The sequence below is a fragment of the Pectinophora gossypiella genome, chromosome 7, assembly GCF_024362695.1.
Source record: "Pectinophora gossypiella chromosome 7, ilPecGoss1.1, whole genome shotgun sequence".
NCBI classification, from domain to species: Eukaryota; Metazoa; Arthropoda; class Insecta; order Lepidoptera; family Gelechiidae; genus Pectinophora; species Pectinophora gossypiella.
Window position 1 is genome coordinate 6,183,999 of NC_065410.1, and position 12,306 is coordinate 6,196,304.

General features: G+C 37.3%; 2 protein-coding genes across 2 annotated transcripts in view; one reads left to right on the forward strand and one right to left on the reverse strand.

The window, feature by feature from the left end:
• The window catches only part of LOC126368574 ((11Z)-hexadec-11-enoyl-CoA conjugase-like), a 293,092-nt gene that overhangs the window by 261,029 nt on the left and 19,757 nt on the right, over window positions 1-12,306 (reverse strand). The window lies entirely within an intron of this gene.
• On the forward strand, window positions 311-12,236 carry LOC126368579 (acyl-CoA Delta-9 desaturase-like). The gene is made up of 5 exons (XM_050012637.1): window positions 311-458; window positions 8,443-8,662; window positions 9,054-9,184; window positions 10,604-10,809; window positions 11,315-12,236. The coding sequence occupies exons 2-5, from the start codon at window positions 8,449-8,451 to the stop codon at window positions 11,817-11,819; spliced, it is 1,056 nt and encodes a 351-aa protein (XP_049868594.1). The 5' UTR covers window positions 311-458; window positions 8,443-8,448; the 3' UTR covers window positions 11,820-12,236.

Below are 12,306 nucleotides of genomic sequence, written 5' to 3' on the forward strand. Positions count from 1 at the left end.
CACTTCCAAATTTCCAATAGGAACGGCGGTCTGGAATTGTCTGAGCGACTCGGGATTGTTTGGGCGAGTCAGTTCCCCGACCAGTACAATCTGGGATTCTTGAGCAAGGATCGTCGGCCACATTGTCGCTTACCATCAGGTGAAATAGTGGTTCAATACTTGCCTGTCTTCTAAAAATACACCTAGATTTTTATTCAATAACAAATGTTATCTAAATAGGGGTTGCAAGCCAAAAGTGAATAGCGATGTGAACTTTGGACCCCGTAAACATTTCACGTGAAAGGCCAAAGATGAGTGACGATCCGCCCGCCAGCGTCGCGTGCGCATGTAAGTTATAAGGCGTGCGGCAGTTTTCCCGGGCGCAGTCTCTCGCACAACGCAAATCAATACACACTTTAGGAAGTGCTATCGCCTAAGCTACAGAGTGATTTAAACTACAGTAGCTGCTTATAGACACAGTAAGTATTAATTTATATAAGAAACGCATGAGGTTCCAAAGATTAAGTTATAAAATATAGTGTTTTGATTACAGTCCGCATAACTTCCCTTCACTGGTATCCAGGATTTATTAGTTGTTAACATCAACCCCCCAAGAATCATATATACATACATACATAAACTCACGCCTATTTCCCACCGGGGTAAGCAGAGACTATAGAATTCAATTTGCTTCGATCCTGACACACTTCTCTTGCTTCCTCCACATTCATCAATCGCTTCATACACGCACGCCGGTTCAGAGTAGATCGTATTAAACCTTTTTTAGGTACATCACCAATTTGTTCAATGTAAGTCCTTCATCTGCCAGCCCTACCATCAACCAAAGAATCATTTGTCAAACATTCTGCAAATTCAGGGCTTAGATCTAGCCTAGAAGTATTATTAAATCGAGTCTGAGCATACATGAATAGGGGAAGTAGAATAATGTCTTTACGGATGAACACAAACATTAAACAGCCTATGTAAGTCCCACTGCAGTGCACAAGCTTCCCGCGAAGGTGGCTATTAGCAGTAAAACACTTCCAACACGCAATGGATCAGCATAGTAAATTATGCACCATACCTCCTCCGGTTGATTACCTATCGAATTAATAGAACCTCAATGTTTTTACTCGAATTTAATTACTCAATATATTTTTGCATAAAACAAAGTCATTTTGAAAATATTAAGTGGCACATTTAGCTCAAACAACATGTAAAAATGAGAGGCACGTTTATCACGGTAGCATATAAAATATTTTGCGTAACCCATGGTAGGTACCTAAGCTTGATAATGGGACAGGGAACGTGCAATATTTGTGTCCCTAACACAGAATAAGGAATATACTACGTATACTCGTAGAACGTCACCTCTCCAGTGCAATATTTGTGTAAAACGAGGTGTTTTCTATAGTGTTTGGGGTGTGTCTCTAGTTCATGATTGCGCGGTGATCGCCGATGCGTCAGCCGCAGATCACGCAACTCTCGCGCAGGCAATGATAGCGCAACTTTATAGGGCTGCGTTCGGAATAACTAACTGAAATATTAATGTACCATTAGCCATTCTAACGGTTAAACTCATCTTTTGTCGCTTCACCCATAAAAAAAAACACTTAGTAAAAAAACGCTTTACTTGCGGTGCTACATATTGATTTTTCTAGTAACTAATCTGTACTGGCAGTTATTATTAAATATGTATCCCAGCTCGGCGTTTTAAACTATGAAGAAATCAGTAGATAATTGATATCACGTGGTTTCCAGAATTTGTGCCTCTCTCCGATTTAAGCTCGCCCCCTATGAAGCTGGCGAGGGGTAGGTATTACTACCTCTGCCTACCCCTTCGGGGATACAGGCGTGATGTTATGTTATGAAATCCACCATTTGAACATTTACAGTAGTAACATAAATTCGCAATTTGTTTGTTAAAGTTTACCTAGTTTTTTTATCTATAGTGTATATTTACTATGTTCGGAGTATAAGAATTTTACTTAGCGAGCGTGATGGTTATATTAATAAGGAACCAACTGAAAGTAACCCCACCTAGATATCTAATCATCTATCAAATTAAGTATTCACAAGAATTTCATAAGATAAAAAATAAAAACATCATAATTCTCATAACAACAAGCAGCATAACATAAGCTCACCACTATATTCCATTTGGGGTAGTCAGAGGTACCATCAATCGCAAGATAAATTTTTGTATCCTTAAAAATACATATTTATTGGTGCTAATTCCTGTAAATACCATCTAATTTTATTTTAAGTTATATCTGTCATTTTCTTATCCGCCGAAAAGGAAAGGGACGGGTAATCGACAAGCATAAAATTTATGGAACACACGTCAATTTTAAGCACAAATCTAAACCAACCGTCTAAAAATTTTACATCCGTCAATAACCCGACACAGTTAAGTAGACAGCACGTCAAACGGATTGCATACCAGGGACGTACCTTTTGATTCGCCCGGGTTATTCATTCATTTACTCATTCTTCCTAAAATTAAGAGCTGTGAATCATCCGTCCCTTTCCTTTTCGACGGATATGAAAATGACGGATATAACTTAAAATAAGATTAGGCGGTGTCTGCAGGAATCGGGGCCATTGTCATATTCTGATTTGAAAAGCGAAACCGTTTTTCTCTACGTTATAAATAGGTAAACCGTGCCCTAGTACTTAGAGCAAAACATAAAAAACGTATCTTATTCTTTACTTTGACCTATACAATGTCAGTCCAACGACAACACATGCTGTAACAGCTTCTATATCAATAATATTTAGGTATCAGAAATGATAATACCTACTGAAAACCGCGTGGGCGAAATCGTTTGGCATTTGACCCCTTGCAGACTTTTCTTCCTCGTGATTCAAATGACCTTTGATAAGGATGGCGTGATTCATGTTTTTATTATGGATGGAACAATTTTATTTATTATTGCAACAATTATGTTTTTTATTATTTATACTTACTAGAATAGAATAATACTACTATTAATAGAATCATACTAGTTTACTGTCCGAGGCTCAGTTCGTTATTCCGTTATTTTATTAAAAAAACATTTATTATACCATGATTTTAATATATTGAGACAACAGATATGTGAATAGAGACAATAATTTACGAATTGTAGCGTTGACAGCGACTCTTCGAACGGCGACCCTCGCTACGGCGAGACTCTTTACGGCGAGTGGCCTTATTTTCCCTCTACGTCGAACATTATAGTGTTATATTAAAAGAGAGAAGCAAAATAAAAAATACACAGAAATAAAATTAAACAAAGATAAAAATAAAATAATTTATTTACAATTGACCATTGAAATACATAATTTGTAGCCCAGGAATAATGAAGCAGTCAACTGGTAAAAGAATTTTCATAATTAGGTGACTCCGTGAAGAACAGGATAGCGGATAGGGAAATGATTGCGCTGAAAAATACTATCGAGTGCAGTGTGTTATTTACCACGATCGAACTCGCCTTTGTAACATAATATAGCATCACACCTCTATACCCAAAGCGGTTAGCAAAGGTGTGTAGTACGGTCACGAGCATTAATATGTATATACCATGTCACATTAACTTTTTTGACAAATTGAACTTCAAGTCTCACTAAATGTCAAATATGTTAGCGCGACAGAGTCCTAATGTGGGTACATTATATTGCTCATGACTGTACACCCACTCCTCGCCAGCTACTTTTAAGTCCCACTCAATTGGCACAACATAAACAGCCTATATAAGTCCCACTGCTGAGCACAGGCCTCCCCTTAATCAACCGGAGGGGGTATGGAGCGTACTTGTTTTTACTGCTAATAGCCGAGACCAACGGCTTAACTGCTCGGCTTAATTGTCCGAAAGAAAGATGATCCGTGCTTCGGAAGGCACGTTAAGCCGTTGGTCCGGGTTACTCACTGACGCAAGTTAGTAGTCTTTACATGAGCCATATCAGAGGCCTTTGGCGGCTCAATAGTAAACTTAACACCAGGGCTGATGGGGTTGGTAATCCACCTCACAACCCACATGATAGAAGAAGAAAAAGACGGCTTAACGTACTCTCCGAAACACGGAATCATCTCACTTTTTCAGACAATCAGGTGATTCAAGCCTGCAAAGTCCTTACCAAACAAAGAACAGTCTCACAAACTGATTTCGACAATGTCCCCATCGGGAGTCGAACCTGAACCTCCAGATCGTAAGGTTAACGCTGTAATCACTAGGCCGCTGAAACCATTATTATGATATCAATTATCTATGTCTATATATGTATATATTATCTAAGTCTTATCAAATATCCAAACATGAATTTAAATATCGAAATCGAATCCAGTCGCGATATTCGACCCCGTGATACTACGAATTAATTATCGCGACTTCCAAACAAGGCTATGTCGGATTTTTAATGACGGACTTTCCAAACTACGCCAAAAACAACATAGATGGCGTTGTACAACTTTAATGTGATAATTACCTATTTTCTTCATTACTCGAGTACACAATTATTCTAAAATACAATGTAATGCAGAAGCATAATATAAATAAAAATAATTGTTGCTTGATATTTGGAGCACGGTGGCGCAGCGGTAAACGCGCTCGGTCTGCGATTGTTGAAGTTAAGCAACTTTCGCAAAGGCCGGTCATAGGATGGGTGACCACAAAAAAAAAGTTTTCATCTCGGGCTCCTCCGTGCTTCGGAAGGCACGTTAAGCCGTTGGTCCCGGCTGCATTAGCAGACCACTGGGCCCGCGTAGTGGTTTAAGGCCCGATCTCCCTATCCATCCATAGGGAAGGCCCGTGCCCCAGCAGTGGGGACGTTAATGGGCTGATGATGATGATGATTTGGATCACATTATATATAAAATTATTTTGCTACCTATATTGCTACTCTTTATTTTAATCAGAATAATAATGGTTGAAAGATGTAATTATTCCTGTGTGTAATAAACAGGGTCATAATTTACACAAAAAAACAAAGAGATGCCGATGATGATGATATCTGTTATCTATGAAATTAGAAGGTTATACATTGTTTTAAGTTATGCGGTTACGCGGTGATCATGGCGCTTGCAACAGTGTCGGAATATCGGGAGTCTCATATCTCCATTTAAACGCGGTAAGAACCCGTTACTATGTGCTTTAATTAGAAGGTTATATTAAGGAAAATCTGTACAGCGCCATCTATAATGTTTTTGAGGAACGTAGCCTGAAATGTCCCTCATTGTGCTTTGAGGTTAGGAGCATGACGGTTTCTGTTAATTAATTATGAGATTAAACGAACTTACCTGTAAGTGAAGTTCTATCTCAATTATACGAAGCTCCTTGTTCGGACGTAGACTACACTGTTAAATACCTCTCGAACAAGGAGCGAGTATAATTAATCAGCATATGGTAATAGAGCACACACGTGTACAGTTTAACATGCGTTTATTACGGTAGGTAATACGCCTAACCCACCTCTACTTGTTATTTTTTCGCTGGTCAATGAACGAATAAATTTTATTAAACAGGAAAGAAGTAAAGTACTTAGTGAAATACCTAATATGTATATGATTAACGTAATAAAATTGCGTATGTGTAAACTTGTATAAACTCATTGTTATTACAACACATAATGATACAGGTTCTTACCTAGTATAAGAGGCGGAGTATTTTATTGTTATACGTACCAACTTGTTTTTCTGTATTTTTTAGTGATTTGAATCAATAAATATTTTAATGGCCTCCGTGGTCAAGTGGTTGAGCGTTGAGCGTGGTTGACTCACGATCCGGAGGTCCCGGGTTCGAATCCCGGTGGGGACATATCACAAAAATCACTTTGTGATCCCTAGTTTGGTTAGAACATCACAGGCTGATCACCTGATTGTCCAAAAAGTAAGATGTTCCGTGCTTCAGAAGGTACGTTAAGCCGTTGGTCCCGGTTACTACTTACTGATGTAACTTAGTAGTCGTTACATGAGCTATGTCAGGGGCCTTTAGCTCAATAGTAACCCTGACACCAGGGTTGATGAGGCTGGTAATCCACCTTATAACCCACACGATAGAAGAAGAATAATTTTATTATTTTATTTTTTTTATAATACAAGCTCACGACTACATTCCCAATTGAGCTGCACAGATGCATCCATCACAAGATGAACTTACAGAGGTCATGCCATTATAGGCAGCCATATGAGCGTATGACTTACCATCTACCACGTTGGTCTGATGAAAAACTCGGTGAAGTGAGGGTTTATATACCTCTGACCACCGCAATTGGGTTATAGCGTCAGTTAATGTTATTTGATTAATTATTTCCTTAAGAAAGCGTGATTTTATTAACTCTTATTAAAAGAATTGTAGATAAATGAAAGGTAAACTTCGTAGGCACTTACTCGCATAACGGCGCCGATTCAGGCAGATAAAACTTATTTTTATTTCAGTCTGATAGCTCTGCCGTCCTTCACTTGCGGCGAGTGCAAGACAGAGATAAGGCTGGTTTATTTATCCAACTAAATTAAAATTAAGCTAATGTCTACAGAAATTAACACCAATACAGTACTCTATGAGAGAAAGACGACCCTGTACTCATTAGAACCTTGTCGCATGAAAAGACGCTTTTCGTATCGATATTAGAAATCAGACATAAGTGATCGAAAGATTATGCAACTCTAATCCCTCTTCTTTCCTGAGTAATCAGAAGAATCTTTAATGCGCCTTTTCATGTTTATCTTATTATTGAGTTTTCATTATGTAGTAATGGAGCAAAAATTACTTCAATTTCATTGTTTGTCGCAAATAATATCAATTTCATTTTAAAAATGGCTGAACGTCTAGTAATGTGTGCAGTTGCTCACGTCACCTTGTCGATCTAAATTATTAGATGAGATACACGTACCCGCCGACTATGTATTCTCCATCTAAAGAAAACAAATAAAAACAATATAAAATAGTTAAATAACATTTTTAATAATATGTACATTGCATTTCATTGTAAAGAACTATAAAACTAGAGTGGTTTGACTTAGCAGTACATAAAACTATAGTATACTTGTAAGTAATATTTGTTAGCTTTGTTACTTATTTACTTTTTTATAACGTAATTACTTCGTTGTATTTTTGCTTCATTACTAAGTTGATGGCTAATGTTTTTTAAAAAAGAACAAGAACTACAGAACAAACAAAAAACAGCGCATTAGAAAAACACATAGAAATTACGAAGCAAATTAAATATCTGCAGCAATTTTCAGAAAAGTAAGAATTTTTTTATTAACACTAAAACTTATTTTAATATTTACAATAATATTTTTTTTTTTTGGAGTCGGTTCCGTAGTACTTAATAGTTGGGTTGGCACCTTGTTTGTGCTTTGTTCTATTATATTATGTAAATGGCGTCTTTGTGTAATCGGGGAAGACAGGTACATAAAAAAAAGATCCCGACGAATTGAGAAGCTCCTCCTTTTTTGAAGACGGCTAAAGAGAAAAAGAACAGTTACTAGAGGCCTACCATTGATTTGCTCAGATCAAAAAAGATGACAAATACCCACTACAAGGTTCATATGATCATATTATGAGTGAATGCGTGACACGTCCTAAAGTGGACTACAATAGGACTTTATAATAGCAGGGACTTCGAAGAATGAAAATATTTTTGGTCCTGTACTGCATGACTTTAGTCTAACCTCGTAAAACACAGAAATGACAGCGTAACATTAAACTTGAAAGACAATATATATTCTGAGATTCATTAATTAAGTATATTGAATGACTTTTCTGAAATATGAGATCATAAATATTGATAACATTAAATAATATAATTAGAAGCAATCATAAGAGTAGGGATCTTCAGATTAAACAGAAAAATCCAGTTAACTTATCTTCCTTTTTTTGAATCACTAACACTAGGTTGGGAAGGAACGTCGTATCTTACAAGGAAGTGAAAGAATTGGCCTTTGACAGACAAGAATGGAGAACACTACACCGACAAGAGCGTGGCTCTTAAATAAGTGATGAACAATAGACTCAATCTTTCGGGACAAAATATCAATAGTGTCACAAATTTTAAAATAAACAATTATGAACTAACAAAGTTAGCGTTTGTCACTTGACAACTCGTTGATTTGATTTAGTTGAATGACTTGATTTAGTTTTACTAACTAAATCTAAGTTTATGATAATAACTCGAGTTAAACAACCTGATAAAGGTTAAGTGTTTCGTCATAGTGATACTGTTATAAATATTTCCAAAAATCCAGTAACTCTTAATAGGGTTGACAAAGCCATAAGTAGTCAGATGACAACTGGCAGCCACTTTTTATACGCGACGCGTGTTGTCCTAGTGAGATATGACCCTAGAATTGATAATTATAATGAACTAATACTTAATGGACAGAACGAGATGATAGATTATGTCTCGAAGCAGAACTGTTTTTACAACAAGCCTTCAAGGGTTATCTACTTCATATTATAACGTAATCTTTTCTTGTTACAGTATAAAATGCCTCCTCAAGGTCAGCCTTCATTTGTGTTGTTCGAGTCAGACGCCGTAGCCGAGGACAAAGTCCCCGATGTCGCTCCCTCCGCCGAAGCCGAAAAGAGGAAGTTGAGGATCGTCTGGAGGAATGTCATCATCTTCGCGGCTCTACATCTCGGAGGCGTCTACGGAGCCTTCCTGTTCCTCGCTAAAGCTAAATGGGCGACTAGTATATTCGGTAATTATTTATTCTTTACACTTTTTCTTCTGTCGACAACCCACAGGTTGTGAAGTGGATTATTAACCTCATTTACCATATACTTACATCAGTAAGTAGTAACCGGGAGCAGAGGCTTACGGTGCCTTAAGAAGTACGAATCATCGCACTTTTGGACAATTGGGTGAGCCTGCAAACTCCTAACCTTTGTCCTAGTGTTCTGTGTTATGTCCCCATCGGGATTTGAACACTTGAGCCCAACGCTCAATCACATGACCATGGAGGCCGTTATTCTTTACACTAGATTATGGGGTTTGGAATGGGTGTTGACGAGCATTATAAGTAACGTCATTGTTATACAATTTTCTGCAACGTTTTTGATAGTATTAAACGTGTTATTTTCTCCTTTTAGCGGTATTCCTGTACCTATGCTCCGGGTTGGGCATCACAGCGGGAGCGCATCGACTTTGGGCTCACAAGTCATACAAAGCTCGCTGGCCACTGCGCCTGCTTCTCACCGTGTTCAACACCATGGCTTTCCAGGTACGTACCTGTATTCTTACTTTACATTATATTCCTCTTATACTATCGTATGAGCTGTACAGTCGATCATCGACCTCAAGAAACCTGGTGTCAGAGTTATTGTTAAATCGCCAAACCACTGATAGTTTCTTGTGACGGCTATGTAGGTACCTACCAACTTATCTAGAAGTAAATACTGGTAATATTCAAGACTTGTGCCTTCCAAAGCACAGTATTCAGAAGACAACTGTGAAGTTCTAAGAGGGATATCGTGATAGATGAATCCCGCCTATCAATTATATTCAAACGCGAGGATATAAGTTCACCTGCTCAGATTTTCCGTTACACAAAACCGAAAAATGAAAATCATCAAAGAACACACTTATAACTTGAGTTAGCACCTTCTAACACTTTAATTGTCAATAGCCAACTTTTAAGTATGCTCGTCACATTGTGAACACTTATTTAACCTCTTCAAGAGCAAACCCATTCGATTAAAAAATAAATAAATTGAATATAATGATAACTCTATAATGATAACTCCATAATTTAAATTTTATCCTGCAATGTCGTAAAATCTACTACCAACAATAAATAGCCAAGAGGTAGCAAAGTTATGGATAATGTACTAATAGATGTGGTGATTTGACACATCCGTCAATTGAAAGAGATGGCTTAGCGAATCGACTGGATCTCTGCTGGACTGGAAGTAAGGAAATAATGTGTTTAGATGCTAATTCATTCTTTCAGCAGCATTCGAACTTCGAACATGATAGAGTATTTGTACGGTCCACGTAACGAGTTTTTTATTACCTATTACCATAAGATTAATTATTACATCGACTTTAATATCAAATGTGGCGGCAAGATGTCGACTCACTTTTAACATTGTCAAAAGGGTATGTATTGTAAAAATCTTCTTAATTCCACTGAAGTAACTAACAACGCATATGCCTGTATTAGATATTACTGCAATTTTGCATACTACGTCATAAGCATAGTTCAAAGATCTGATTAGTATTTATTATTAAAGGTTAGAGATTTCAGATAAGTAATAGAACGTCATACAAGTAGTCATAGTTCGTGGGAAAGTCACATTAGCCATGTATAAGTGACATTAGCATCATGTTATCATTATGATAAAGGTTTACAAGCGTGATCGAACAAGTGGCTGATATTGCGTGCAACACGCGTGCCTTTATCTCGCGACCTTTTGACAGCAATTTTATTTATCAACATTACTTAAATGACATTAAAATGATAATTATTTTCAAATAAATCATATTTATTGCTTTCATCAAGCCTTCTGAAATATGAAATTGGTAGTTTCTTTTATACGAAATTTTCACACTCTAAAAATGAATACAGTCTGGCTAAAATTAACGTGCCTACCTAGCAATAAGATGTATACCAAAAATTCAATGTTTTCTTTATTTCCAGGATGCAGCAATAGACTGGGCTCGCGACCACCGCATGCACCACAAGTACTCAGAGACAGACGCGGACCCTCACAACGCCACGCGTGGGTTCTTCTTCTCCCACGTCGGATGGCTACTGGTCAGGAAACATCCAGAGATCAAGAACAAGGGACACACCATCGACATGGGCGATTTATGGGCTGATCCTATCCTCAGATTCCAGAAAAAGTGAGTTTACGTTTAATTTACAACCTACTGAAGGACATATATTTTTCTGGTCGCATTTATTTACTAATTTAAAATAAGAAGATAATTTTAGTCATTACAGTGACAACCACGTAAACGCCTTTTTGATAAATCACATTTTGATGTGTTTACAATTTAAGTACTATTTTTTTTACCTCGATTAAAACTGTTTCTTTTTTGACGTGACTTATTGTAAGATTTGCCGCAGATGGCATTAACTACTTGGCTGGACAAATGGGGAGCGCTTAGGGCTCTCATCCGGTATAAAATTTAATACAACAGGCCTGAGGGTGCCCAGTTGGGCGCAACCCTCGGTTCAGGACAATTAAATCTGTCTATTGTGAGGGTTCGTTAGCAAAAATCACATTCAAATGTGATTTTTAAAAAGGTTTTCCTTATAAGGCAACATTATATCACCTCTAAGATTTCACTTCGATTTGTAAAGAATTAATTTGTGAGCTCTAATAACAACATTGTTTAATTTCAGACATTACTTGGTCCTCATGCCCCTATTCTGCTTCGTTCTGCCGACTATAATCCCTACTCTGTGGGGTGAGTCTCTTTGGAACGGATACTTCGTCTGCGCCATCTTCCGTTATGTCTACGTCCTGAACGTCACCTGGTTGGTCAACTCCGCTGCTCATATGTTTGGCACCAAACCGTACGACAAGAACATCAACCCTGTTGAAAACAAATCTGTGGCTCTCGTTGTATTTGGCGAAGGCTTCCACAACTACCACCACACCTTCCCATGGGACTACAAAACCGCTGAACTCGGAGGGTATTCCCTGAACTTGACTAAAATGTTCATTGACACGATGGCTAAACTGGGCCTGGCTTATGACTTGAAGACAGTTTCTCATGAAGTGATCGAGAAGAGAGTCAAGAGGACGGGTGATGGCAGCCATGATGTCTGGGGATGGGACGACAAAGATGTTCCCGCCGAGCATAAAGAGATCACAACAATTGTAAATCCCGAGAAGACTGAGTAAAAAAAGATTAAATTGTGTAGTAATAATAAATTGTCCACCGTAACTTACAACCAAAACAATTCATTAGGAAACAGTGAGGTTGAAAAATAAATTGATTATAAAAACTTCTAGTTGATGTGACTTGTTTTTGGAAAATAGTAACAGATATTTTATTAGGTGTTCCTACAACCAATGATGATTCTAGGTAACGACAAACCTGGTGATGAAAATTGTGTTTGAGTTGAAAAAAAAGAAAAACACTTTCTTAAATTGGTGATATATTAATTCGGTTATAGTTTTCCAATTTCTAACAAGGCGTATTATTTATAAACAATAGGTAATAAAAAGACTAACATTTAGTTTTATGGTATTTATAGGTTCTTAGATATAGAATTACAAAATTAGATTTTATTTTAATTATACTGACATTGGAAAGTGTTGATTAGTTTTATTACTTACTTAGTGTTTAATATGATGCAATGTGACGTGAAACTATTTACTTATAAAA